The 25,971-nt window shown below is 46.4% G+C and overlaps 9 protein-coding genes and 1 non-coding gene across 10 annotated transcripts; 7 read left to right on the top strand and 3 right to left on the bottom strand.

Moving 5' to 3' along the window:
• The first annotated feature begins 179 nt into the window (after positions 1-179).
• On the top strand, positions 180-1,853 carry V1508DRAFT_419493 (uncharacterized protein). Its single transcript, XM_066940607.1, has 3 exons — positions 180-444; positions 523-883; positions 962-1,853. Exons 1-3 carry the CDS (start codon positions 305-307, stop codon positions 1,658-1,660), a joined length of 1,200 nt encoding a protein of 399 aa, XP_066795096.1. The 5' UTR covers positions 180-304; the 3' UTR covers positions 1,661-1,853.
• Positions 1,794-3,935, bottom strand: V1508DRAFT_387880 (uncharacterized protein). The gene is made up of 5 exons (XM_066937853.1): positions 3,748-3,935; positions 3,534-3,695; positions 3,332-3,467; positions 3,142-3,269; positions 1,794-3,071 (listed from the first exon to the last, which is right to left on the bottom strand). The coding sequence occupies exons 1-5, from the start codon at positions 3,773-3,775 to the stop codon at positions 1,969-1,971; spliced, it is 1,557 nt and encodes a 518-aa protein (XP_066795097.1). The 5' UTR covers positions 3,776-3,935; the 3' UTR covers positions 1,794-1,968.
• On the top strand, positions 3,902-6,262 carry V1508DRAFT_387882 (chaperonin Cpn60/TCP-1 family). Its single transcript, XM_066937854.1, has 8 exons — positions 3,902-4,073; positions 4,160-4,207; positions 4,267-4,352; positions 4,413-4,527; positions 4,585-4,807; positions 4,857-5,512; positions 5,567-5,712; positions 5,768-6,262. The coding sequence occupies exons 1-8, from the start codon at positions 4,034-4,036 to the stop codon at positions 6,128-6,130; spliced, it is 1,677 nt and encodes a 558-aa protein (XP_066795098.1). The 5' UTR covers positions 3,902-4,033; the 3' UTR covers positions 6,131-6,262.
• A 314-nt stretch (positions 6,263-6,576) lies between these two features.
• Positions 6,577-8,234, top strand: V1508DRAFT_419499 (ATP synthase subunit C-domain-containing protein). The gene is made up of 4 exons (XM_066940608.1): positions 6,577-6,758; positions 7,017-7,143; positions 7,337-7,698; positions 7,755-8,234. The coding sequence occupies exons 1-4, from the start codon at positions 6,698-6,700 to the stop codon at positions 7,802-7,804; spliced, it is 600 nt and encodes a 199-aa protein (XP_066795099.1). The 5' UTR covers positions 6,577-6,697; the 3' UTR covers positions 7,805-8,234.
• A 1,922-nt stretch (positions 8,235-10,156) lies between these two features.
• Positions 10,157-14,174, bottom strand: V1508DRAFT_419505 (S-adenosyl-L-methionine-dependent methyltransferase). Its single transcript, XM_066940609.1, has 5 exons — positions 13,399-14,174; positions 13,285-13,340; positions 12,856-13,232; positions 10,894-12,800; positions 10,157-10,840 (listed from the first exon to the last, which is right to left on the bottom strand). Exons 1-5 carry the CDS (start codon positions 13,681-13,683, stop codon positions 10,397-10,399), a joined length of 3,069 nt encoding a protein of 1,022 aa, XP_066795100.1. The 5' UTR covers positions 13,684-14,174; the 3' UTR covers positions 10,157-10,396.
• A 116-nt stretch (positions 14,175-14,290) lies between these two features.
• On the top strand, positions 14,291-16,554 carry V1508DRAFT_419509 (WD40-repeat-containing domain protein). Its single transcript, XM_066940610.1, has 7 exons — positions 14,291-14,499; positions 14,666-14,680; positions 14,760-14,860; positions 14,919-15,078; positions 15,144-15,987; positions 16,042-16,174; positions 16,232-16,554. The coding sequence occupies exons 1-6, from the start codon at positions 14,349-14,351 to the stop codon at positions 16,088-16,090; spliced, it is 1,320 nt and encodes a 439-aa protein (XP_066795101.1). The 5' UTR covers positions 14,291-14,348; the 3' UTR covers positions 16,091-16,174; positions 16,232-16,554.
• An 825-nt stretch (positions 16,555-17,379) lies between these two features.
• On the top strand, positions 17,380-19,308 carry V1508DRAFT_165926 (major facilitator superfamily domain-containing protein). Its single transcript, XM_066936086.1, has 3 exons — positions 17,380-17,928; positions 17,989-18,003; positions 18,059-19,308. The coding sequence occupies exons 1-3, from the start codon at positions 17,623-17,625 to the stop codon at positions 19,214-19,216; spliced, it is 1,479 nt and encodes a 492-aa protein (XP_066795102.1). The 5' UTR covers positions 17,380-17,622; the 3' UTR covers positions 19,217-19,308.
• A 2,056-nt stretch (positions 19,309-21,364) lies between these two features.
• V1508DRAFT_t58 lies at positions 21,365-21,437 on the top strand. The gene has a single exon. It is a non-coding gene; the product is annotated as a tRNA-Thr (tRNA).
• A 48-nt stretch (positions 21,438-21,485) lies between these two features.
• Positions 21,486-22,600, bottom strand: V1508DRAFT_419516 (dihydrofolate reductase-like domain-containing protein). Its single transcript, XM_066940611.1, has 2 exons — positions 22,129-22,600; positions 21,486-22,069 (listed from the first exon to the last, which is right to left on the bottom strand). Exons 1-2 carry the CDS (start codon positions 22,569-22,571, stop codon positions 21,688-21,690), a joined length of 825 nt encoding a protein of 274 aa, XP_066795103.1. The 5' UTR covers positions 22,572-22,600; the 3' UTR covers positions 21,486-21,687.
• Positions 22,601-22,747: 147 nt separating this feature from the next.
• Positions 22,748-23,901, top strand: V1508DRAFT_440101 (uncharacterized protein). The gene is made up of 2 exons (XM_066942244.1): positions 22,748-23,030; positions 23,087-23,901. Exons 1-2 carry the CDS (start codon positions 22,962-22,964, stop codon positions 23,525-23,527), a joined length of 510 nt encoding a protein of 169 aa, XP_066795104.1. The 5' UTR covers positions 22,748-22,961; the 3' UTR covers positions 23,528-23,901.
• Positions 23,902-25,971: the final 2,070 nt, after the last annotated feature.

Here is a 25,971-nt window from a genome sequence, read left to right on the forward strand (position 1 = left end):
GTATTGTGGTCGCATTGCGCCGGAAACTCGATGCTCTAAGACCATAAGTGCATTATTGTCCTTACAGTCATGGATTATTGCCATGAGGATTTAGTGGCGTATACGTCACGTCGCCGATGCATGGCTTTTGGCCCATTCCGTAACTGTTGCTCGTTCGTCTCCTCGACGCGGGTCAATTTCGATGATACCCCAACCTGCAGAGCTCAAATTGTGGGTGATTCTCCGCAATCGATCGACTACCTTAGCCTCCCAATAACGACAACATCTCATATTGGAATACGACTGGAAGGCTTTACATTTAACCATGGAAGGAAGAGAGTCTTCGAAGACTACAAGTAGTTATGAAGCTGATATTCGGTCATTGTTATACGTTTCATTGAACGACAATCTAGTGTGTCCCATCTGCTGTAGCGCATTCGTTGATCCATGCTACACCAAGTGCGGGTGAGCTCTACATTGCTCTTCATTGCCTTTCTAGCTACTATAGCTGTTCGCGTTTACTAATACGCAAGCTCTGTACAGACACACGTTTTGCTCAGTATGCCTATACAAAGCGCTGGCCCAGTCAAATAAATGTCCGGTCGACCGAGGTCCGTTATCCGACGAGGATATATGCCCGCCGCCAAAGATACTCTCGAATATGGTCAATGAGCTGCTAGTCTATTGTCCAAATGCCGATAAAGGGTGCAAAATTGTCATTCAGCGGTGCCTGCTTCGGCACCATTTGCGGGACAAATGCCACTACGCATTACTGGAATGCCCTTCGGACCACTGCACGGAGCTCATCGAACGACGCTTTATAGAGCGAGATCCCGCTAAATGCTTTCACCAACCCATGACCTGCCCTGACTGTAAGGGCTCTGTATCTGAATTTGAAGTTGATGTATGTTTTTTTGTTTATTATATTGCTGGCCTGTGGCCGAGTGTGTGCTGTTCGAGCTAACAAGTCTACGGCTAAAAGGATCACAAGACTATATGCGCAGCCCGGTCAACTAAATGCCCCGATTGTTCTCAGCAGTTCTCCATGGCCGATATTAGAGAACATCTAGACAAATGCAGCGAATCTATTGTTAACTGTCCATCATATAGACTTGGTTGCCGCTGGTCCGGACGAAGGGAGAAACTGGATAGCCATACTACAGAATGCACGTTGACCTCGCTTGCACCATTTCTTGATAGGCAAGAGGAAAGAATTGCGATTCTTGAAGCGGAGAATAAGAGCCTTCGTGCTCAGGTTGCTGTTGGTGGATCAAATAATATGCTGGACAATGATGTGCTCCATATATTTACAGAACACGAGCGGTTCCGGTCAGAGCTGGAAAGACTATCGGAGCAATTAGGAGAGCTGGAGATACGCCAGAGTGTCATGCTTACGAACCAGACAGTTAGAATGAAAGAAGAAATCCAGAATATGAGAAATGCAGTTAATGCTATTCGCCATCAGATGCATTTCTTAATGATGGAACGACGTACGTGGGCACTGCAGAGTCTGGCCACGTCCTCAGTTTTACCACCGACAGCTAATGCGGTAGTATCTTCGTCTACCTCGCTAGCCGGGCATGGCACTCCTGGTGGTGGTTCTAATGTTCATGAAGAAGTTGCACACGTTAGGTTAATGCGTAGAGAGAGCGAAGGGTACCGGCAAGATGTCAAACTGTAATTCCGCCAGTTGTCAGAACCACTAGAGATGTGGAATGGGAGTGGGAATTTGTGCATACAAGGCGTGGCATGGATTGTCTTTATCGGAGTTCTGGGCTTACATTGTTAAATTGCAGTCGTAGCTGTTAGTAAATGTTCATATATATGCTTTATTGTCTCATTCTAATTAAAAGAAGTCTGAATATAGCCGCCGGAACAATGTGCAAAACTGTTCTATACAACCCTCTCAAGTCCCTTGATGTATACAGACAAATCAAAAAAGAACTAAGCACATGAACGCAAACTGATAAGGCATCACCGTCACCGCTGTTAGTAACTTCTTCCAAACATACACCAGACCTTGGCGTCACGCCCGCAAGCAGGGCACTTGGTCTCTCCCGGAATTATACCCTCAGGTTGCTCGAACGGAATGCAAAGACTTTTCGCGCCCATAGAAGGAGCACGCTCATCAATCTCCTCTCCAGTATCCTGTCTCGTGGACCTTTCCTTGATCTTATCCTCGCAGTCAGAAACTCCGCACCATGGGATTTGAACCAAGTTTTTGTTGTTGAGAGCAGGAACAAAGTCTTCCCACTTGGTAACACGGACAACGTGAGAGTCAAAAGATGACTTCGCTTTCTTGTACATTTCCTCCTGGATTTCTTCCAGAAGTTTAGGAATAGACTCAGCAAGATCAGCCAATGCCAGGAAGTCTTTCTGGCCAGTCGCTCGTCGCGCGGCGACAACTTGCTGCTTCTTAAAGTCCATGGGACCGAACTCCAGTCGGAGAGGAACGCCTTTGAGCTCCCAGTCGGAGAACTTCCATCCAGGGGAGTAGTTGTCTCTGGTGTCAGCAACAACACGGACACCAGCCTTCTTCAACGTTTCCTCGATCTTCATCACGCCATCGACAATGTTGGCCTTGTCCTCCTCAGTAGTCTTAACAGTAATGCCGCAAGGAATGACAACAACCTGGTGCTGAGCGACTCGGGGGGGCATAACTAAACCCTTGTCGTCACCGTGAGTCATGACCATGACGCCAATGACTCTAGTCGAAAGACCCCAACTGTTCTGCCAGACGTTGATCTTCTCGCCATCGTTCTTTGGATCCTCCACACTAATGCCAAACATCTTTGAGAAGTTCTGTCCCAAGCAATGACTGGTAGCACCCTGGATACCTCTGCCAGTAGCGGCTATATAACCCTCAGTGGTAGTAGTGAACAACCCACCAGCGAACTTCTCTTTCTCCGTCTTGTGTCCTTTTATGACTGGAACGGCTAGTAATTCCTCATAAATGCGAGCGTACAAGTCAAGAATCTCCAAAACCTCTTGTTCAGCTTCCTCGCGGGTGAGGAACGCGGTGTGGCCCTCTTGCCACAAAAACTCACGAGTGCGGAGGAAAGGCTGGGGATGCTTAAATTCCCATCGGACCACTGAAAACATTAATTTTCATTAGACCTCAAAAATATTTCACACACGGCGTCTGCCAGAAGTTGAACATACCAGAGTTCCATTGGTTGAGCTTCAATGGAAGATCACGATGGCTACGGATCCACTTGGCATAGTATGGATACATGACGGTTTCTGAGGTAGGACGGATAGCAATTGGCTCTTCCAGGTCAGTACTCCCACTATATTAGAATAGAATGAGTTAGTAAGTTGTGGCCCCTCGAACACAGTAATTTATACATACGCCTTCGTAACCCAAGCAACCTCAGGCGCAAATCCTTCAACATGATCCTTCTCCTTCTCCAAGACTCGCGATGACACGAACATAGGGAAATAAGCGTTCTGGACGCCCATTTCCTTAATCTTGCCATCAAACCAAGCTATATTATGTTGTCAGTCAATATCAGTACCGAAAGCAGCATCTGGGTATGCTGTGAGTCACCCACCCTGAATCTTTTCCCAAACCGAGTATGATCCGGGCTTCATGATATAGCAGCCAGAAACGTCGTAGTATTCTAGCATGTCACCCTTGGTGAGTACCTGTTGGTACCACGATGGGAAATCCTCATCCTTTGGAGCAGTGATACCAATCAAAGCAGGCTTGTTAGCTAGAACCATTAGCTGCGAATAATGAGCCCGTAATCAAAGACAATGGCATACCGTCAACTTTTTCCTTCTTTGGTGCCATACTATATATCGTTTCAGATTTTTACACTTCAGAGTTGAATGGTGAACAATAAATGTTGAAGTGATGAAGGAATCTGTATGTATTGAGCGACAGCGCGGCTCAAATTTTGGCTCCCCGAGCCCAGTGTTAGCCTAAATTATGAGCAATTGTGCCTGCGTTTACGCTGGAAATCATGTCCATCCCGAACGCGGCCCAAGGCAAGAAAAATAGTTCACGCGTTCCTGCTAGTTAACCGGACAACAATCAATTATCTCCACGATGTCGCAGGTTTTTAGTACGCCACGGTCTGATACTCTTTGTAAGTTTGAATACGTCTTTTGGTCCAGATCCTTGGGATATTCCTTTCTATAGTAGAAGTGATGGTTGGCGCTAATATTTGAACAGTTCTCAGCGGAGAAAAGCTAAGCGGCAATGATATCAGAGATCAGAACGGTAATTATCACGATGATGAAAATACAATATAGTAAGGATTGGATCTAAATGAATCATAGTTCTGGCGACGCAAGCGATCGCGAATGTCGTCAAGTCATCGCTCGGTCCGGTTGGCTTAGACAAGATGCTGGTCGATGATATTGGTGTATGTACTCACATGAAAAATGCCACATCGTCTCTCTAGGTCTTAATAATATATGCATAGGATGTTACTGTTACGAATGACGGTGCCACAATTTTGAGTCTCCTCGATGTAGAGCATCCTGCTGGCAAGATCTTGGTCGAGTTGGCACAGCAGCAAGACCGTGAAGTCGGTGATGGTACGTTTGTCGCGCTGATCTGCATTCTTAGGTGCATAGTCTGATTATATTTTGTAGGAACTACATCTGTCGTCATCATCGCTGCTGAACTGCTACGTCGAGCGAATGAGTTGGTCAAGAACAAGATTCACCCTACCACAATTATCACCGGATACCGACTCGCCCTTCGTGAAGCGACGAAGTATTTGAATGATGTTATGAGCGTCAAGGTTGAGGCACTTGGAAAGGATGTCCTAGAGAACATTGCGAAAACTAGCATGTCGAGTAAGATTATTGGAAGGTGAGCATGGCTTGGCGTTATAATGTGATAGCTATACTAAGGTTGCCAGTGATTCTGATTTCTTTGCTTCCATGGTGGTCGATTCAATTTTGGCCGTTAAGTCTACCAATTCCCGTGGTGAGACTAAGTATCCTGTCAAAGCTGTCAATATCCTGAAGGCGCATGGAAAGTCTAGCCGTGAATCAGTATTGGTCAAGGGTTATGCACTGAATTGCACTATAGCCAGCCAAGCAATGAAGACAAGCATTCAGAACGCGAAGATTGCGTGTCTTGATATCAATTTGCAAAGGGTTCGCATGCCGCTAGGCGTCAGCATCACAATCGAGAACCCCGAGGAATTGGAGCAAATTAGGAAGAGGGAGAACACTATTGTACTGGAACGAGTGCAGAAAATCATCAATGCTGGTGCCAATATTGTTTTGACTACTAAAGGTATCGATGATCTGTGTCTGAAGTCGTTTGTCGAGACTGGCGTTATGGCAGTTCGGAGATGCAAGCGAGAAGACCTGCGACGAATTGCTCATGCTACGGGTGCAACCTTGGTCAGTAGCTTATCCAACTTGGAGGGCGAAGAAGTATTTGAGCCTAGCTATTTGGGATATGCCGAGGAGGTTTCTCAGGAACGTATTTCAGACGACGAGTGTATCCTTGTTAAGGGGACGAAGGCGTATACTTCAAGCTCAATTATTCTCAGAGGCTCGAACGGTATGCGCAACATACTCAGTGGTCGTGCGATTGGTTATTAACTAATGTGTTTAGACTTTCAGTTAGATGAAATGGAACGATCGATTCACGATTCGTTGTCGGTTGTTAAGCGAACCTTGGAGAGTGGCAGCGTTGTCCCCGGAGGTGGCGCTGTTGAGACTGCCTTGAGCATCTATCTTGAAAACTTTGCCACGACTCTGGTAAGTTGGCACGGTGTATTGTCATTGTCGAATTGCGTTAACATGGCCACTATAGGGGAGCAGAGAACAACTTGCCATTGCAGAGTTTGCTGCCGCGCTCTTGATTATTCCAAAGACGCTAGCCGTCAATGCCGCGAAAGATTCCTCAGACTTGGTGGCTAAGCTTCGATCTTACCACGCTACTAGTCAAAGTGCTCCATCGACAGATTTGAAGAAGAAGGGTTACAAGAACTATGGGCTTGATCTCTGGAAAGGAAGAGTTGTGGACGAGATGAAGGCCGGAGTTTTGGAGCCCAGTGTGAGCAAGATTCGATCATTGAAGAGTGCATTAGAGGCGTGCATCGCAATTCTCCGAATTGATACTATGATTACAGTTGACCCGGAGAGAAGAGAAGAGAATCCTCACGGTGACCATTAAAAATTGCAGGTGTCACAAGAATAGTCATTTGACTTATTATATTTGATGTGTATTATGTACCGTAATGTTACGGCATTTGATAATATTGCAGCCTCCTGATGTATTGTACGAATTGAAACTATCTGTAGATAATATACTTGGTATATTTAGCATATTGAGGATTGCTGTGTGTGATCATAACAGACGAATGTTTATGTGCAAGCTGCATCTGGCTGGGGTTTCTGCCTGTGTGTCACCGGAATTGCTGTGTTTCAGTATTGCCTTCAAACCCACGCTAATAAATCTAGGTTGACCATAAAAGCTAAATGTCTCCCGAATCTAGCTTAGCGTTCCTATATGTATGGGAAGAACGCAATAACAAGCTTTGCACTATTGCAAACAGGCTTAGCTGGACCATAACTGATTATCCTCCATCGCTCACTAGCCAACGCCAGTCTATAGCGGCACGAACAGGCTGCCATTGCAAGTCCTTCGGTCGCAACTTTCTGATATTCCCAATACGTTTGTATTTTCTGCGTCGACATTTCTTCACCTTTTGCCTCATTACTCGATAGTCAGCATACCACAATGGGTGCTCCAGCTGTTATTGGTTCTACTGCCCTTCTGGGCGCCTTCGTCGTCGGTGGATGTACGTATTTCTCGGTTTTCGCAAGCTCTTCGTCCCGCAAGTGCCACGCCCGCCTATGCGCTCTTAATTGTTTCTTACCGGAACACAATTTTCCGCGCTCTATAATATTGTCATGAACAATTTCATTTGCAAATCTTTACTGCGATTTTCGATGGACATGATGCACACAGATATGAGTGTTAGATTCAGCGTGGGACTGGGGACATTACAAAATATGCGACATTTTAGGAAGGGCATGGCTGACAGTTCGAAATTTAGATATGCTCTTCACCGGCTCTGGTGAAGCTTTCAATGTCGGAAAGTTCCTTACCACCACTTCCCCATATACCTGGGCCTCGCTCGGCATTGCGCTTTGCATCGGTCTTAGTGTCGTCGGTGCTGCCTGGTATGTCATGAACTCAGTAATCAAATAACCGCGCGGCGTGTCTCTCTCGTTCGATATGCCTATTGCGGATATGATAGTAATGTGATCGAATGTCGTTCGTAATTTATGGTGTCATTGGGGTAGAATTGGACATAATTATGGAGAAACGCGTCTCGTGATATTGACGACACATTAACTAACCAAGCTTATGTAGGGGTATCTTCGTCACTGGTACTTCTATTGTCGGTGGTGGTGTCAAGGCTCCACGGATTCGAACCAAGAATTTGATCTCTATCATTTTCTGCGAGGTCGTCGCCATCTACGGAGTCATCATGTCAATTGTTTTCTCCTCCAAGCTCGCTGCTGTTGTCGGCCCCGACTTGTATACGCCCGAGAACTACTACACTGGATATGCTCTTTTCTGGGCTGGTCTTACTGTTGGTTTCTGCAACCTCGTTTGCGGTGTCGCAGTTGGTGTTACTGGTTCCACTGCAGCCATCGCTGATGCGGCCGACCCATCTCTCTTCGTGAAGATTCTTGTCATTGAGATTTTCGGCTCGGTCTTGGGTCTTTTCGGTATGCCATTTACCGCTTTTATATAGAAAGGTCTAAATTACTAACTTGGGTTTCAGGTCTCATTGTTGGTCTGCTGATGACCGGCAAGGCGCAGGAGTTCCAGTAAATCATTCACCGAAGAAATTGACAGGGAAACTGGTCGAAGGAGTGAGTCGAAAGACGAGGCATCCATATTGCAAATCATTGAAAACATATGTGTGAAGTATACATAATTGAGGACATGTTTCAAGTTTTATTTATTTAATTTTGGTAGTGCCATGGTTTTTTTACATGCGTGTGTTTTTGTACGTCATATCTTGGGGCGAAATAAGTTGTGGGTTTTATAGAGCGGAAATACAACAAATAATCTAAATGTATTTGTTCTAGATACCAGGTTCGAATGTTCAGACCTTAAACTCGTCATGGCTCCCTGGTGCCGCGCAGCAAGATCTCAGCAAAAACAAAAAAAGGAATACAGTTCCCGAAATTGTATCCGCATTCCTTCTTGTGCCTCCTTTCCTATCCCGAAGAATCCCATGTCAGCAATTCAAATCTACATCTCAAGTAAATTCGCCACGTAGGAAGGTGGAACAAGGAATAAACAATCGTTCGTCTTTTTACTGGTTTGTTTGTTAATCCAGCAATAGTGCCAACAATTGTTCTGTTCATAAGTGACTCAAAAGCACGTTGGACTAGTCTACTTTTGGCTTAGGATATAATATGAATTTACCAATATACATAAATAAACATACTATAATATGCGTAACATAAAAAACAATACAAGTACAAACAATATGACAAACAAACAAAGGCGCCCTCCGTACCACGTCCTACAACTCCAAAACCCAGATGGGAGTGCCGGAGGTGGAACTCGCACAGCCGCGAGGAAGTCGTGCTCGGCTTCGTCATCAAACTTGAAGGGCTCTCTCCAGGATAACCCCGGGAGAAACCATCCTCTAGCGAGGCGCAATGCCGTAAGTCCTATAAATGATGCTCCCGAGCTTCCACGGCGAGCCACATGCCGCAGTACGCGATCCCGGCTCGCTCCTCCAAACTTTCGGACCATATGTTCTCTGAACTCTCGCTCCAACACTGTCCTGCACGACTGTACCCGCAGGAATCTCCTACTGAGGCGTATGGGCGACGTCGAACGCGACGAATAAGTTCAGCGCGGCATACGTCATGTTCAGCCAGTCGTCCAGCCGAAGTCGCAGAGGACTAACCCTGCTGCTTCAATACAGGGCGGCAGCCACGCATTCGTCGACTTCTGCTTTGTCGTCCTCTGGCAATCCGCGTCGCAATTCTTCAAAAATATGGCGACCTGCCGGACCGCCTCCACCATTGACTGCGGCAATATCGGCAAGGCGACGATGATCCGACCCACTAGCCGCAGCATCTCCGCAGCATGCGGTTGCGGAAACAAGTGATATGGAATCCTCTGGTCCGACCTCTAGCGTGACTTCTAGCGGGGAGCTATGCATCAATCTAAGAGAATACAGAATGTGAATATCCGCATGTAAAATACTGTCTGGACACCTAGTGAGATCAGCAGGATTGAAGGCTTACCTATTTTATTAGCTTATCTCTTGGCAGTGGACGTAGCTTTGACAAAGGTTATTTGCAGCACTGTTAGCTGGAGCCAGAGATCGAGAATTGCTGTCTGTGATCTCGATCAGATGCTGCAGTTGGATAATTGCTCAGTGTCTGCATTTCGCTGGAGTTCAGTCATATTCCGACCGCTATAAAAACCAGCGAGGTAGGGAGGAGCGCGCAGACTAGTTTGACTCAACTCTGGAGAAGCTCAGCTGGTTAACAACATACACAGTCTAAGCCTGGAATAGTAAGCGTAGGTGATAAGGAAGCAGCGTAGTAGGGCTAAGTTACTAAGCGCTTGGCAGTGCCTTGCACCCTGTAGCGCAATCGGCCGGCAACCTTATTTCCTCCAAACCCTGAGGAGCTGTCGACAAGATGCGTGTATCACTGGTATGGATTCAAACCCGCGATTGATTTCCCTACCTCTATCTATGTGACATACGGTACCTCCTGCATTTAGCGAATATGATGAGTCCAACGCTTATACCGCCGCGTCACAGTCGGCATGTTCTATCTCATCGCCACTGTGACCGACAGCAGAGTTCCGATTATGGTGTCGCATCGTCTTCAGGCTCTAGGTACGTAGAGTTCGGCAGTCTCAAAATCAATTGTTCCCACTAACAACTTCTACTCAATCCTGTTCCGTGGGTCGTGAAGTCAGCCAGCATATGTCCATCCTTCAGTTCAATGGAACCGACGAACAGATGGCGCATATGGCTTAGCTATCACTCACGCTACTGCTAGTCAGCGGGGTAGGCTGCTTTTCTTCAATTACTGAGTGATTGCTAACGAGCGTAGGACTATGGTCCCAACTCAAAGAAGGCCATTAATCCCGGTCGGCATTAACATGATTCCTTTTTCACCGACAGCATTTGACTCGGACATGAGCATGAGTCTCAGATATCTGGCCCACATTTTCTGTCAATGTCACCTTGGCATCTTCCACGGCGATATAAGTTGTGGGTTCTAAAGAACGTAAATAAACCAAATAATCTAAAATTTTGTGTTCGGGTGACGTAATAGACTTAAGATGCGGTGTTGGATGCGGTACAATTAGGATTCAACATATAATTAAATGTCCATCTACATTGCATCTATAGACAAGTACTGAGTATCACCAACACTGTTAATCCATAACTCGCAGCTCATCACTCAAGCGTGCAAGATAAAACTTCCGAATATCGGCGGGCATGGCATCAAAAGACTTTGATATCCTCTTAATCAAAACGCGTCCCTCTTCATACGCTTTCAGATCCCGGTTGCCGTACACATCCCTACCTTGGGAGTACAACGACGACTCTAAATCTTTCCAAAACACATTGATAGAAATGCTTGGCTCTAGAGGCAGCGTCGCATGTAGCCACATCGGTGGGATGAAGATGATGTCTCCAGGACTCATGACGGTCTCTAGAGGATGAACGTTCGTTATTGAGCTACCCTTATCATCAAAGATGTTTGGAATAACTGAAGAGGATGCACCAGCCGGAAATGACAATTCTGACACGTCGCTAGGCCGATAAAGTCGAACTCGCTTAGTCCCACGTACTTGAATCAAAACATTTGCAGTAACCTATGTAATCATCAGTACCACGGGCTTCGCTCTTTCTGGCACGTCATACGTACATCATAGTGAAGCCACATTCCCACGTTCGGACTAGATATGCGCAATGGTGAGCAAAACGCTTTGTCTCCAATAAATGATTTCAATTCCGGAGGTAATTGAAAATCAGAGGCAATTTCTGGGAAATCTTCAACTAGATTTGCTGCTCTCGACTTTGGTTTGGCTGCAGACAGAGATCGCAGATAGAGCAATTCATCGGAATCATTGCCGTGGTCCTTGATGTGGTATACTCTATCGATGAAGTTTCCAAAAGACAACAATTCGTAGCGAAAATTCTTTGTCTGGAAATTCATTGCATTGCTTTTGCTGACATGAACCGTCACCTGGCGATCGAATCCCACTTTATCCTTGAGATAATCCGGCGTCCATGTGTTTGTACAAGGGCCAATATTGACGCTCTTAATTAAAACTGGAACACTAGTTTTGTGTATCTCCCTCCAGTCCTCAATTGATCTAGACTCTCTCACTCCTACTTCACCAATAGTCACAGAGCCACATTTGGTGATGGTCAAATTGAAATTTTTTTCATCAAACCTAGAAGTAGACACTTTGGATCCAATTGTGAGAGGATTTTGGGCCTCGTCAATTACCGTCCATTGTCTCTTTGGCACAGCTGGTTGCCTTACAACAGCAAGTTCGTTCCAATAGGCACCGAACGAAAAACAAACTGCCCCCCCTCCAGCTATTACAATTTCCCTATCTTTGGTAACATGTAATGAACATCCTATCAGCATTGGAAACTTTTCTTTGTTGTCAATTTCAATATTTATGGTGGACATCTCACTGAGGTTGATGATCTTGAATGAGTCGTTCATTTGGAGGAGACCGCGCGGTTTGATGCCGCCGACCAGCAGTACAGAATCCTCCGTCCAAGGAGCCATTTGAGCAGCTGCGCGAACAAGATTGTCATTACCCATTTGGATTAATTCTAAGTTAATCCTGTTCCCACAAATTGACCATTTATAAATGTGCTCATAGATATCGCCGATTCGATTAAACCCCCCTGATAGAATACCGTATTTTCCTAACCAGCAGAAACCAGGTGAAATGTGCAGGCCGAGCTTGACCTCACACTCCAATGTCGTCCACATGGATGACTCGGAATCGAATAGGAGCCATTCTGCTGATGCATCATTGTCGACATGTCCACCGAACACAACCACCCGTCCAGGAGAAATGGTAGCCATGGCGTGTCGATAACGCGATCCGGGCATATCCGTAGTTTGCTTCCATTCGTTCGAATCTGAATTGAATATCCAGCAATCAGATAGTGGTGTAGCAGGTGACCCCCGACCTCCAGTCATTAAGAACCTCTCTGGTGCAAGTTCTACTATGGCGTGACACATTCTCGGCGAAGGATACGTCGCAGATTTGATACTAAAAGACGTAGCGTCTTTAGACGTAACAAGTACACTAGTGGCCAGGCGTGTGGTCGGGCTCAGTCCTCCAAAGTAGACAATAGACCTGTCAGACGTACTCGTCGCTGCACCCCAACGGCGCCGAAGTGACGGAGAATCGAACGTATCGATATTCCACGCTCCATCGACCGTAGAGGACCTCACTGAAACACCGCCCTTGCCTTTGTTTGTCATGTTACCGGTGATAGCAACGAGCAAAATGTAGTGCTGGCAGAAAAGAAAAAACTCCTCCCATTCATCAAAATGTTCAACATCTTCCATTTTCCTTTTATCTTCTGCAGAAACTTGGTTGTACCAAAACGTTTGTAAATCAGTACAAACCACCGAATTCCATGCGCGGGATGAAAATCGACTAATTTGGTCCTCAATCGTAGGATACGTATATACAGACTTTATGGGCGTGTTAAGGCGATTGAAATGACGGAGCATAGTCCTCGCAAAGGGGTGGTCTGCCCCAGCCGGTAGTATCTGCTCAATGAGTGCGAATTGAGCTAAAACACAGTCAATATCACGCATAATCTGTCAAAATATCAAGAAGATAAGTACCTTGACCTCTGCTGACACCAGATGCCCACTGTACCACTTTGTCGGCTGCCTCGGTGTTCATGTACGTCAACGAGACCTCAGCAATGAACAGCAAATCCCAGCCTTCGCACAGAACTCCGCATGCATTTAATGCCCTCTCTAAGTCTCCGAGATTCGACAGATCGCAGCCAACGCAATAGTATGACGCGCTGGCAAGTTTAACCGCTGAGTAAGATTGATTCAAGTTATACCTCTCACCAATGATACGTAGCAGATCTACGGACGCTGATATTTTGTTCACTTTAATATTGATCAAATCTGGATAGTCCGCGTCAACGAAAATAGTTTTGCTGCGATTGGTAGATGCCTTTGCGAGATATTGAAATGGAAGGGGATCGCTGTCATCTTCAGTCAGTTAAATGAAATCAACGACGACACCACATCACATACTATCCGCAGCCCAGATTAACGACAGCTTTCCTTGATTCCGGATTTGATTGCAGAAACTGTACAAAATCATCAGCAACTGCTTGCGAAATCAAGTGTAGGACTCTTGTGTTGTACCTGCTTAACTACCGTGTGAACAGCTTCCATACGAATCCAGTACCCTCGATTAATAAGTGGAGCTCTCCTCTGAGGCTTTTGGACAAAATATCTAAAGAAATGTGCATCTTCTAGAGAGGGATTGCTTTCTGACGAGTGACACGTTGTCGGATAATACAGCCTTTCGACAGACCTCTTCGAGACAATCGACGAGCTGTTAGTCTCTTGTATTGCCTTGTCGCTGTTCAACTTGGCAGTCTGCGTTCCCTTTCTGTGGCCAATTGGACCTTTCTTGTCTGTAGTCATTTGGGCGTGAAATGTTCCTGGGCAGCTACGTTGTTCGCGGCAATTGAAAATGGAGCTCGGCACACACGACAGTTATCTAAAAAAATCTGACTAAGAAGACATGGCAATGATTAGCGATCCAGTAGCCCAGGGATTTGGTCTATTTTTGAAAGCAGAAACGATTTATTTAACTTAATCTATCGAAATTCAAGTTTTAATGTCATTGAACAGAACAACCTGTTAACACTTCCCTTGTCCTGTCAGGTCAGGAGGGACCTTGAGGTCATCTCATGTCCAAACTTTCCGCAGTCGGTGCTACACAAATTCGCTGCCCCCAGTGATGCCGGCAAAATGTATCCAGAATACTCTTGAGCTGACAAACGTTGAATATAGTACGATAATTGACCGGGTATTACAAGTTATAGCTCATTCTTATTAAGCCAGTTAACTATTTATTCTACGATATGGCTCTAAATTTTCGATATAGCGGAATCACTGGAAGTGGCTTGTTGTTGTGAAGTCCGATGTCGTATCTGATGAATCCTTCCCAGTGCTATTTTGGTGGCCGGTCAGACGCACGTGATTCTGGCGACCAGTACACTTCGAACTCTGCGCCCATTCCTCGTCAACCATTCACAACCACCCATCTCATCATCAGCACGAACAGTGCGTGCTGGTCAGTCGCAATGGAGTCACCAACTGAGCACCAGGATAGCAATTACGACGACACGCTTAATTTTGTGAATTTTAACCAGGACTTCAGCTGTATATCTGTCGGGACTAAGCATGGCTACAAAATATACAACTGCGATCCGTTCGGTCAATGTTTCTTTAAAGGTGAGTATCTTTGCTCTCAGTTCAAGGACGAATCACTTTATATGGAGAGCATGGCATGCATGATTATTCTCTGCAAAGACTAGTATTTAGGACTCAGATCATATGATCTGTCGTTTGCATTTATGTATGGCTTTATACTAACATTCTTTGGTTTCTATGACATTAGCCGACGGAGGAATAGGTTAGTTCATCTCTTTGTCAATTAATGGCTTCATGTCAGCATTTATGCGGATTGTTGTGAAGCTAACAGTCTTATTTAGCAATCGTGGAAATGTTATTTTGTACTTCGCTTGTTGCTTTAGTCGGCATCGGAGACCAACCGTCGCTGTCGCCTCGTCGGTTACACATCACAAACACGAAGGTAGAAGATAGAATTTATTACGATTGCTGTTCAATTTGTTACTGACAATTGTGTGCAGCGGCAATCTACAATATGCGAACTCACATTTCCAACGTCGGTCTTGGCTGTCAAACTGAACCGCCGACGGTTAATAGTAGTATTGGAGGAACAGATATACGTTTACGACATCAGCAACATGAAGCTATTACATACAATAGATACGTCACCCAATCCTAATGGTAAATTACCTTATGTTTATGTTCACGTATTATTTCTGGAGTCAAACGATAACCTGGGATACTAGCTATATGCGCTCTTTCTCCGTCATCCGAGAATTGCTACATCGCTTATCCATCACCATCACCTTCGGCTACGGCGCAGTCTCCAACATCTCCACAATACCAACTACATGCTTCACAAGCTCCTTCATTCCAACCAGGCACCGGTGACGTGCTGATATTCGATGCCTTGTCATTACAGCTTATTAATGTCATCGAAGCGCATAAAGCACCATTATCATGTGTCGCATTGAATCAAGATGGTACTCTGTTGGCCACAGCATCTGATACAGGAACGATTGTGAGAGTATTCTCGGTCCCGGGAGGGGCAAAGTTGTATCAGTTCCGAAGGGGCTCGTACCCCTCAAGGATATACTCGATTACTTTCAACGTCATGTCGACACTTCTTTGCGTAAGCTCTGCTACGGAAACAGTCCATATCTTCAAATTATCTGACGCGGAAGATCCATTAATCTCACCTTCTGGCGACGATAGGCGAAAAAGCTTTTCCTCTTCAATAGGTTCAGATTCCAGTTCTCCGCCGGGAATAAACGGGGGCATATTCGATGCGATGATGGATGGCAAAACTAGGAATGGCGCGATGAGGAATTTAATACGGCGGTCTTCGCAGACATTGGGACGGAGCGTAGCTGGTCGCGTTGGTGGATACTTACCGGCGGCTGTTACGGAGATGTGGGAGCCTGCTCGCGATTTTGCATTTTTGAAGCTCCCCACGAGAGGAATAAAGAGCGTCGTAGCCATTAGTCCCAATTCGCCCCACGTCATAGTAGTTACTTCCGAGGGCTACTTTTATCAATATGCAATTGATGTGGAGAAGGGCGGTGAATGCACGCTAACCAAACAGTATTCGTAAGTGTCATGCCTAATATATCTGGCTATGAGTTTGGCTAACATGCCCCTCAGATTATTGGATAATAGTGAGGAAATGAATCAGTCACTAATGGCTGATTAGCAATGGCTGTAATAAATAGTATACTACATTCTTTTAACATCTTCTCCATAATTAATGCTTGTGACCAGGGCAAGCTTGTCTTTGGTATGTGATAAGCGTCTCATGATTTATGTGATATAGTTGCTAATGCGAGCTGGTCAGACAGATCAGATCTTCTATATATCCTTCAGCAGTTTTTCTTAGGCTCCGTCAACGATTTTAATGGGATTGTTTATGGAGGTGGCTCTCCGTGAAGGCGCCCGTAGTCAATGTCTTTTTCTTCACCAGATTTGATCAAGTTTATTGTTTGATTGGAGTACTTGTAATTGCTCACTAATTGTCTTCGTATTTTTTTATGATTCACGGGAGTATTTGTATTTGCTCACACCTGTCTTCGTTTGTAAAATAGAATTGGCTTGTTGTCGCAGGATCTTGAGGTTTGCACATTCTATCACAAGCCAAAAGCAATGGAAGGATGTATCATATAGTCATTTCGATTGAGGGGATCCGACCCTCGCTCCGACAAAACTACTAATTAACAACTATTGTTTTCGAACAATCGTGTCCAGTTAGACGGAGGCATAATGCGATGACTGATCGAACCGTACATTGGGCCAACTGCCATGAGTCTCCGCGGGCTGTCCTGAACTTAAGAGGATTGGCTAAACGGCTGACACAGGAGTGTATCAGATATTTCTATACTGGTGGTCGCGCGAGTCGAAATATCGTGCTCACCGCGAAGTGTACAGCTGGTCTAATGGCCGGCAAATTGCTGTTTCGTAGTGATACCAGGTGAATCGAAAGTGATTTGCATGCGGAATGAATATAGCTTCTTGATGTTATTAGTGATCTGCTCTTGAAAACTGGGGCGCCTAATAGCGAGCGACTGAATGAAGGTTAGTTACCGGTCATTGGGCCTGGTCTTGATATAGTAGAAATTCCGTGATTATATGACCAATATACTGATATTTACTTTAGGAACCCATTGACAGTAAGTTGGGTACTTAAGTTTTGAACACTACAGCGGGACTTCTTCGGGCCGAATCTACCAGCGATTGCCGCAAGCGCACCATAGAGCGAGTTAAGATACCTAGCGGTCGTACTCTGCCAAGCGCCTGCCGCACGTGCCCCGGGAAATACCGTTGCGTTTGTCAAATAATATTTCTAATATGAATTCTAGTCAATTGTATAGACAGTGAAAAGTCAACTCAAATAGTTTTGCTGAAAGCAATTAATAGTTGTGACTGTGGCAGCTATTTATTTGTCTCCCTTGACCTCGCGATCGAGTACACGATAAGAAAAGATAGAGAGCTAGCACCCACTGCTACCCGTAGACACATAATTGTGGTCCCCGAGGCATAAATTTTGTTCGTGTGCACTGACCATATACTTCAGCAGATGTCCGCGCAAGGACTCAATAGCTATAAGTGGAAATCATTGAATCGATACGGGGGGTACTTGGACCGAAGCCCTGGGGGTGAGCCACCATACTACAGTATATATACCTATCTTCGCATCCTACTTGTTTCACTGCTCCACACACAGCGCGCATAATGGCCAGTCAGCAAGGTACAATCGCAAATGATCCTATAATGCTTTACGAGGCAGGTAATGATAGCGAAGCGGTCGACGCGGACATGACAGAGCTGGCCTCGGTGAAGTCGCCTGCTGTGATCGATGTACTCCCTGGAACAGTAACGGGTCCATTGTCTGTCATTGACACCGAGTTCAACGAGGGCCGGGTCGACGACGGAGTGGAACATGTCCAAACTTGGAATAACCCACCTGCTAACAAATGGCGATTGTTGGCTATCCTTTTCGGTTTCGTATTGATGGGAATGAACGATGCGACACCAGGCGTATGTCGATCAATATCGCACTTCATGATGTGAATGATGCTAATGTAACTATATCTTTAGGCACTTTTGCTATATGTATGCGCTCCTCACTCATTTTACATACAGAAACGTTGTTGACTGACCGGTTTAGATTGAGTCATACTATCAGCAGACGTACACCGTTATATCGTTATGTTTTCTCGCACCGGCAGCGGGCTATATGATATCGGCATTTTTCAACTCAAATTTGCACATCATGTTCGGTAGATGGGGAACTATAGTAGGGGGGCTCTTGCTTATGTGCGTGGCATACTCGCTCATCTGCTGGGCTCCTCCGCTGCCGCTACTTGTCTTTTCGTACGGTCTTGTCGGTCTTGGTATTGGTACTTTGGATGCGGCGTGGAACGCTTTTGCTGCTGATTTGCAGAATGTGAATGAGATTATGGGATTGATGCATGGTCTGTACGGCGTCGGCGCGACAATTAGTCCACTCATCTCTACTGCGATGGCATCGTCCGGTCTTCGGTGGAGTTACTACTATTTCATCATGTTTGGCGTAGGTATAAGTATAGTTTGTCTCAATGCATATGCATTTTGGGGCGAAACTGCAGCCAAATATCTTAAAGACCATCCAGCTGGTATCAATGAAGATGGCGAATCGCAAGGTCGATTGTCAGAGGCATTGAAGAACCGGTACACCATACTACTTGCTTTCTTTTTATTTTTCTACATGGGCGCCGAAGTCGCATTGGGCAGCTGGATTGTTACGTTCATGGTTACTGAGCGCCACGGAGAACCTGCCAAGATGGGTGCTGTGGCTTCAGGATACTGGGCCGGCTTAACAGTCGGTCGTATGGTTCTCGGCTTTGTGACGGGGCGAATAGGCGAAAACACCATGGCAACAGTATATTTGATCTTGTCGATCGCGTTTGAGCTCGTATTTTGGCTGGCTCCATCTATTGTAGCCTCGGCCGTCGGCGTCTCACTCGTTGGCGTGTTTTTCGGACCAGTGTTCCCTACGGCTATGGTCGCGCTCACGCGACTATTGCCGAAGCGGTTGCACGTCACCGGTATTGGCTTTGCGGCGTCGTTTGGGGGCGGCGGATCAGCTATATTTCCTTTTATTACGGGTGCCATGGCGCAAGCCAAAGGAGCCTGGGTCTTGCAGCCACTTGTCGTGGCACTGATTGGCGCGATGGTCGTTATTTGGATGACTATTCCCACATTCGAGGAAACAGGCCTGCGTGATCGAATCGTTGGTGCGCTCACTAGGCGGAAGCAGCGTCTGAGTGAAAGCGACAGTGATTAGTTATTTTCTGCTTATTACCTGTGGAGCTTGTTTGCATTAGGTATTATCTTGGTTTAACTTTCGAGGACTTCATTTGCGTGGCATGTGGTTTAATCGATGATTTTGAGTATTCTTGGTTTAGATTGGGAAAAAAATGTGCACTCGCATTGTATTTGTAAAGTGTAAATAGACATTCTAATTCTTTCAAGATACTTCCTCACATACAATATCTTGCCATGTATCCACACCATTCCCGCCATAGAGGTGTAAAGAGCTTTCTTGAACAGTCTTTGGATACTTGCCAGCCGTAAATCTCAGTCCTAATTTTGGTGTACAAAATATCGCCTTAGCGGCAGCGAAACACAAATCGAAAAACAAAACCCTCCAGTAACTATGGCTCATCGAGCATTTACCATTTGGTTCTTTTTTTGAGTTGGAAAGTGCTATAGTTTTAGGAGATTCATGGAGAGTAAACCAACCAATCATCTTTGGGCTTGATACGCTTATCCCGAAAACCGGCCTGTGAGTACCCTTGTTCGATCTTGTCCAGCACTCCTCAGCATTCCATAGTACGTTTGCAAAGGCGCTAAACTCGACATACGGGTTATCTTTGTTGGGCAGGGATGTATATAATCGAACCAACGATTACGCCAGAGAAAATAAGTCCTCGACAGCAAGATTCGTAGAGACCTTGCAGGATGACGGTTACATATACAGCGTTAAAGTGCCTACGCGCAACACTCTTGAGGCATTGTTCATTTGCAAGCCTGATGATGTTCCAAGGGCACGTCTATATGGACAGACACTCTTGGAGAACAGAGGAAGCAAGGCTCGGGCATGAGCCATCGGCAACCGAAACGGCACCAGCCATCCAAATTGTCGTTCACCACCAGCAGTACGAACTGGGGATAGCTCGGGCACAAGCTGCCATTTGGAACGTTGCGGGCCACGCCGTCCGGGCCGACGAGAAAAGAACATCATTAACTGGCCGCGCCTTGCCGAGCTTTGTGTTGCCAATGAGACTCATCTGCTAGGGCGCGTTCGTTAAAACAGTACTAGCTACAAACTTACACCCTCACGGACAGTTGGCATGTCGTGCGACTATAGAACGCCTGACCGGACACTGGTGTATAATTTGACAGTCAGCAGGGGTGATGCCTGGCTATATGTGGTAGTAACCATTCTTAACGGCCGAGCTTTGTGTTTCCCTGCTGTGACGTTCGCTATACTGCAGATAATAAGGCCAGCCACCGGAGCGCGGGATACCATCGGTTCTGGTTCACCAGAGGTGTTGACGCGTCTCTGTGCGCCATGGTACGCCCTCGCGCTGCCGACTTCACTGACCGAATCGTCAGAAACGCTCGACTGTTGTTCCATTCCAATCAGTTATTTGTGGCATTGTAATCGCTTGTAGGATGGTAGTTGGGCGTAAGTAATAGTTAGACGATCCTATCCTGTACGATGCTATATATGGCAATCAATGACGATATTTAGTTGTTGATTGTGAGAATAATTCCTTCAGTCCGTCATCTGATCTGCAAATATCACAGAGTCCAACTGGTTCTGCATATGCAAGGCCAGCGAATCCACACTCATCTAGATAGTTTCCCAAGTCGCACTTTCGAGTAGTTTGGCACGAGCGCCTTATAAAGGGCTTCTAACAATCGAACCTGAGAATATTGTATCGTCTATGTATAGCAGTTGACGGAGCAACGTCATTGTCTCCAGATGACCAGAAAGCGAGTCTCCGTCGACAAATAGCTGGTTCGTTGAGCTCGCCTGCAGATCCGGACACACTTGGCGCAGGAAATCGAACGTGTCAAACGCTTTAGGAAACGGATAACGACCTTGGCGGCGTTGTCAGGAGCTGTGTCTGCGTCGATGACGACGGACCGCGCGATAGAATTTGAGCGGCAATTTCTATACAATGTATTGTATAGGCGGAAGGGCTGCCATCCCTGGTGCGGCGACCCCGCTCGTAATGAAAGCAGAGCTCATAACCAAGGATGACACTATGGCATAGATTGCAGAAGGGAATGTGGAGGGCGACATAGAACGTGAATATGTGCGACAACGAAGAGGGCACTGGTTACCCGACTTTGGAAATGATTTACCCGGTCTTTGGGATTACCTACGATTTGTGGCGTTTCCGTGATAGTGGAGTCACAAGCCTTGATGGCCAAGTTGGTAAGGCGCAGCACTAGTAATGCTGAGATCATCGGTTCGAATCCGTTTCAAGGCATTTTTTTTTGGATGTGCACATTTGTAAGTTTGCACTTTTTGCATGTGCGTTGAATATAATAGCGATATTTACGTAAGAAGGATAAAAAATTGTTGGTTTGTGATCTGGTCAATAGTTATCCTTTGAAATGGTTGATAGAATATACCACGATTTTCAGCACCAGCTGGCAACAATATACAGCAGTATTATAAATATAAGTACAATGATATATACAGGTATCGTACAAGCCTCCCTCAACGACTTGCGGAATTCACCGCTTCTCCCACAACGTAAACGCATACTCCAATCCGTTCTCCTTAACCCTGTCACCGTCTTCGGGAATTAACGGCACCGCCTCATGGCATTCCATGTCGTTCAACAAGCGCCGGAGGTCGGCAGTCGGCTTCTGCTCCCATTCACCGGTACTTCGGAAATCAGGAAGAAAAGTGTCGCATTGGAGAGCTTCTTCGTCAGCGTAGACTGTTGTTAAAAAGACGCGTGCGGTGGCGGGGTGTTTGAATGCCTCTGTATATATTTCTGCGCCGCCGATAATATATATGCTTGATACTGGGGGAATTGTGGATGCAGGAGGTGGTGTCGGGGACAATGCAGAGAGTGCTTGCGAAAGAGACGAGAAAGTGTGGGTTCCGGGTCTGCAAGTGATGTTAGCGTCGCATAGACAATAATACCTGGGCATTGATGTGGGCATTACCCGAAATCAGTCACGGTCCGAGACAACACAACATTAACTCTATTCTTCAAAGGCCTGAACTTCTTTGGGATCGACTCCCACGATTTCCGGCCCATGATGACGGCGGGCTGTGACGAGGCTGTTGATCCGCTGCCCGGGGCGGACGTAACGAGGCGGAACAGGGCCATGTCTGTGGGTAATCGCCATGGGAGCGTGCCAGCGCGTCCAATGCCGAGAGACGCGTGCGTTGCGGCTACAATGAGGGCTACAGGGAGCTGGACTGCGGCAGAGGCGGTTTGAGGAGTCGGCACGGTCATTATTATTGTTGCGTTTGTGGCGAGCAGTGTGACGAATATAACATGGGATATGAGATATATCGGCACCTGCGCGAAAAGCAAGCGACTGGGATTTGGAACTGCCTTTTTGGCGTTTGCGGCCCGGGTGTAGGGGTGGTATGTACTCATGCAGCGTGGTGCCCAGTGTTGAAGTTCGCGGACGGCGCACGCGTGGTCCAGCGATATGCAATGCAACCTTTTGTGGTAGGAGTCGACCGGGTAATCAGAACCAGCGGTGCCCAGAGTAAAGTTACACACCATTAGTGTGATCGACATACGAAGATTCTAATTTATCAGTAAGTCGCCCCCCTGGTACAGGCCTAGTAAACATTCAGTAACCTTTTCCCCGCCCACTCCTGGCATATGCTATAAAAGCTTCAACTTACCCCCAGTTGGACGCTACTTCTTTCGACGACTAGATCGTCGCAGGCATTAGCAGATCGCGTTGCTGATTTGTCGCGTCATTCTTACACCAACTCCTCCCTCTCTGCCTCCTCGGTTAGATTCTCATCGGCAGCGATGTATTCGATGGCGACCATTCTTTTGGACATCCTTTTTGGTATTGAGATGTGGATATGCCGGATATCGGTATGATATGTTTCTGTACGTTGATCTCTATCGTTCAGAGCTAAAACTTCGTGCAGATTGTCATCGCCTTCCTCCTGATGGGCCCGACAGCGATGCTCATCGCGTATGATATTGCGCTCTACATTTGGCGGACAGCTGACAGCTCGGCCTCCGAGCTGGTTCTGAAACTGAAAGACAAAAGCCTGCCGTCGTCGCCGAGCCGCGAGACAGCGCCCACGCCACTTGTCTCAACCAAGCTGACCTCGGCCGCGACCACGACACAGTCCAGTCTGGTGGTGACGCCGTCGCCACCGTCAAAGAAAGGTGCGCTTCTATTCTACCGCCGTCTGGTATGGCGACAGCGATCGCAGTGTCAAGCGGGCAGCGATATAGTCAGATCGCCGACCCCGAAGCTGGCACAGCCAAGGACACTGTCGTCTGCAGTAGGTGGCAGTCTAGATGGCGCGGGCGTCACGACCGGGTCGGCGGCGCCTAGGCTACGGCATATTTCCACTTAAAGTTGACATCGCATTTTTATTATTCGCATTTGGTCTTGTGGTGCGTGGGTATTGCTTTTAGACATTGTATTATTGGTACGGAACTCGGAATACAAAAAATGAGAGGATTGTGGTGATATACTACTGCTGTGATCGGGAAATAACATACGCCATGTCCTTTGTGCAGCAAGTCAATTCAAAAAAATGGTGCTATATTGCGCAAGAGATTGGTAGGGAATGTCTCCGGGCTTTTGTTTACAATGCTAGGTTGCTTTTGGTATTTGCTCGCTTGTCATTCCACTCTTTTGGTGTTCGGATAATACGATATATTATAGACTATTCTTGCAGTAGCTTTTGAGAAATGGCGTTGAGTAATGAGGGCCAATCAATGTCAGAATTCCTCTTCCTGCTGCACAGGCAGCTGACTTTGACTGTCGTACATTAAACTATTCGGTGGCAGACTACATACATTGCCATCCCCGGCTCAAAAAAAGAAATGGATTGCGCTAAGGAACCACATTGATCGGGTCACAACAACTAAGGATTTGGCACTCTTGTTTCTCACAGGCATTTTCTTGAGTGAGACATCGAGCATGCATTGATGCATTTTTATCGGGTCTAGACGACCTTGTGTCGATCAATTCTGGTTCCGTCGGAAGGCGGAGATAACTGACGCGTTGCGTTTGATAACGACCAACGACGCAGACCACGCTGTTCCACGTTTTTGGCCACGCCTTTTGCCCACAGCTTACCGCTTGGCCGCTTATTAGGCAGAAATTAAATCTTACAGCACGCCGTTTAATGGTCAATGCCGGACCATTTCGGATGCTCTACTAACATTTGACTACAGGCAAGAATATGCACAGCTCCAGCCACTAGTTGTTTTATTCGGCAGCACTCATGTCATTCCGATCTTCTAATATCTAAGTAATCAACTGTCTGTGATGTGCGGAACAGAGAGAGCAGTTTACCGAGATCGGAGCTGCCTGACTTGCGGCTCCTGAGTACCTGCGCCGTCATCGCTGCAGGTAGGCAACTTGGCTTATTTAATCAGTTCCAGCAGGCACAGACCAGCGATGGATAATAATAAGGTTTTCTTTTTGTGCGGTGCTTGGAGGCAGTGTTTTGTAAGTTAACCTGAACTATTGCTCTATAATTAACGCATAATCATATCCTTGCCCCGGAGCGATATTTACGCCAGAATGTGGGTCGCGATAGATTGTGCTCTGGCGTGATCAACAAACGATCCACAGTCACCGAGACCGAGACCGAGACCGAGACCGAGAGACTTTTCTCCTTGAGGCGATTGCAAAACACACCATCCCTGTCATCCAAGCCCATCGGTCGAGACCCACCATTCCGGAGACACACATCCTGCACCCAGGTCGCAGATTTTGTCTGTAATCTGCACGTCACTAGTACAAGTACAGTAGCTTTTTGCGTCTAAGACCCACACCAAAACATCCCTTTGAATTCCCAATATTCGAGTCTCGCGTAAAAAATAAATCTGATGCGCGGCTGGATATGGCGGGCGCACAAGCCACCCCCACCCGTCAAGTTGTGCCGCTAAGCGGAAACGGAAACCTCCGCAGGCGAGCGCGGGACACAGTCAGTCAATCCACTATGTGTCCGCTGTTGTGGTGCCATTTGGGCGCCGCAATTGCCACGTAGAGGCTCGCCGTTAACAAACTACATGTGAAGGCTTGATATGATTGTGGCAAAGATGAATTCGAAACCATGACGTTGACGCTAGTCATGGATCCAGTAATCGTGAAACATGAGACCTAATCGATCGTGTCGAGTCGTCGCCCTCAATACATCTTAAGCTCCATGCGATCCACAGGGGAGTGTCCCGGAGAATTTCCAAGAACTCGGATCCAACTCACTTGCATTTCACAAGGGCCTCATAGTCACCTGGGCAGCACTTTCGAGCAGCAACAGAAATGTAATCGTGGAATTTTCTCATGTGGTCTAACAACTGACCGATTATTTTTATTTGATTAAAACTACCCGCGTAACTTGACAAGGCGTATCAGAGAATGAACAATCGCCGACTCACGCGTTATTAATCTATTCAATCTATCAAAACAGTCCAAATGAGACCAGTTTCAGAGAGACTACGTAGTCCAAGAATGTTTCGTCTTTCTCAAACGTTATATGCCCAGTCTCGCTGGACTAGCTAACTGGCTAGCTACACCTAGTAAAGAGCCAAGATGACACACATCGACACCGGTCAGCACACTCTCTATTTATTTCCTGAATAAAATACATATGGAACCCACCATAGTACGAACTTTAAAATCTCGTCTCTATATACAGATTTGTGGCTGGATACTTTTGTCGGTCCTTTTCATGGCCAACGGAGCAAGTTATCGAATTCCGCGGTGGCAAAACCTACATAATTATTCTCACCCCATTCTTTAGTAGCGTGGAGGCGGTAAAGATGATCCGTTGCCATGCGGTTA

The sequence above is a fragment of the Lipomyces doorenjongii genome, assembly GCF_038497915.1.
Source record: "Lipomyces doorenjongii strain NRRL Y-27504 unplaced genomic scaffold V1508scaffold_33, whole genome shotgun sequence".
NCBI lineage: Eukaryota > Fungi > Ascomycota > Lipomycetes > Lipomycetales > Lipomycetaceae > Lipomyces > Lipomyces doorenjongii.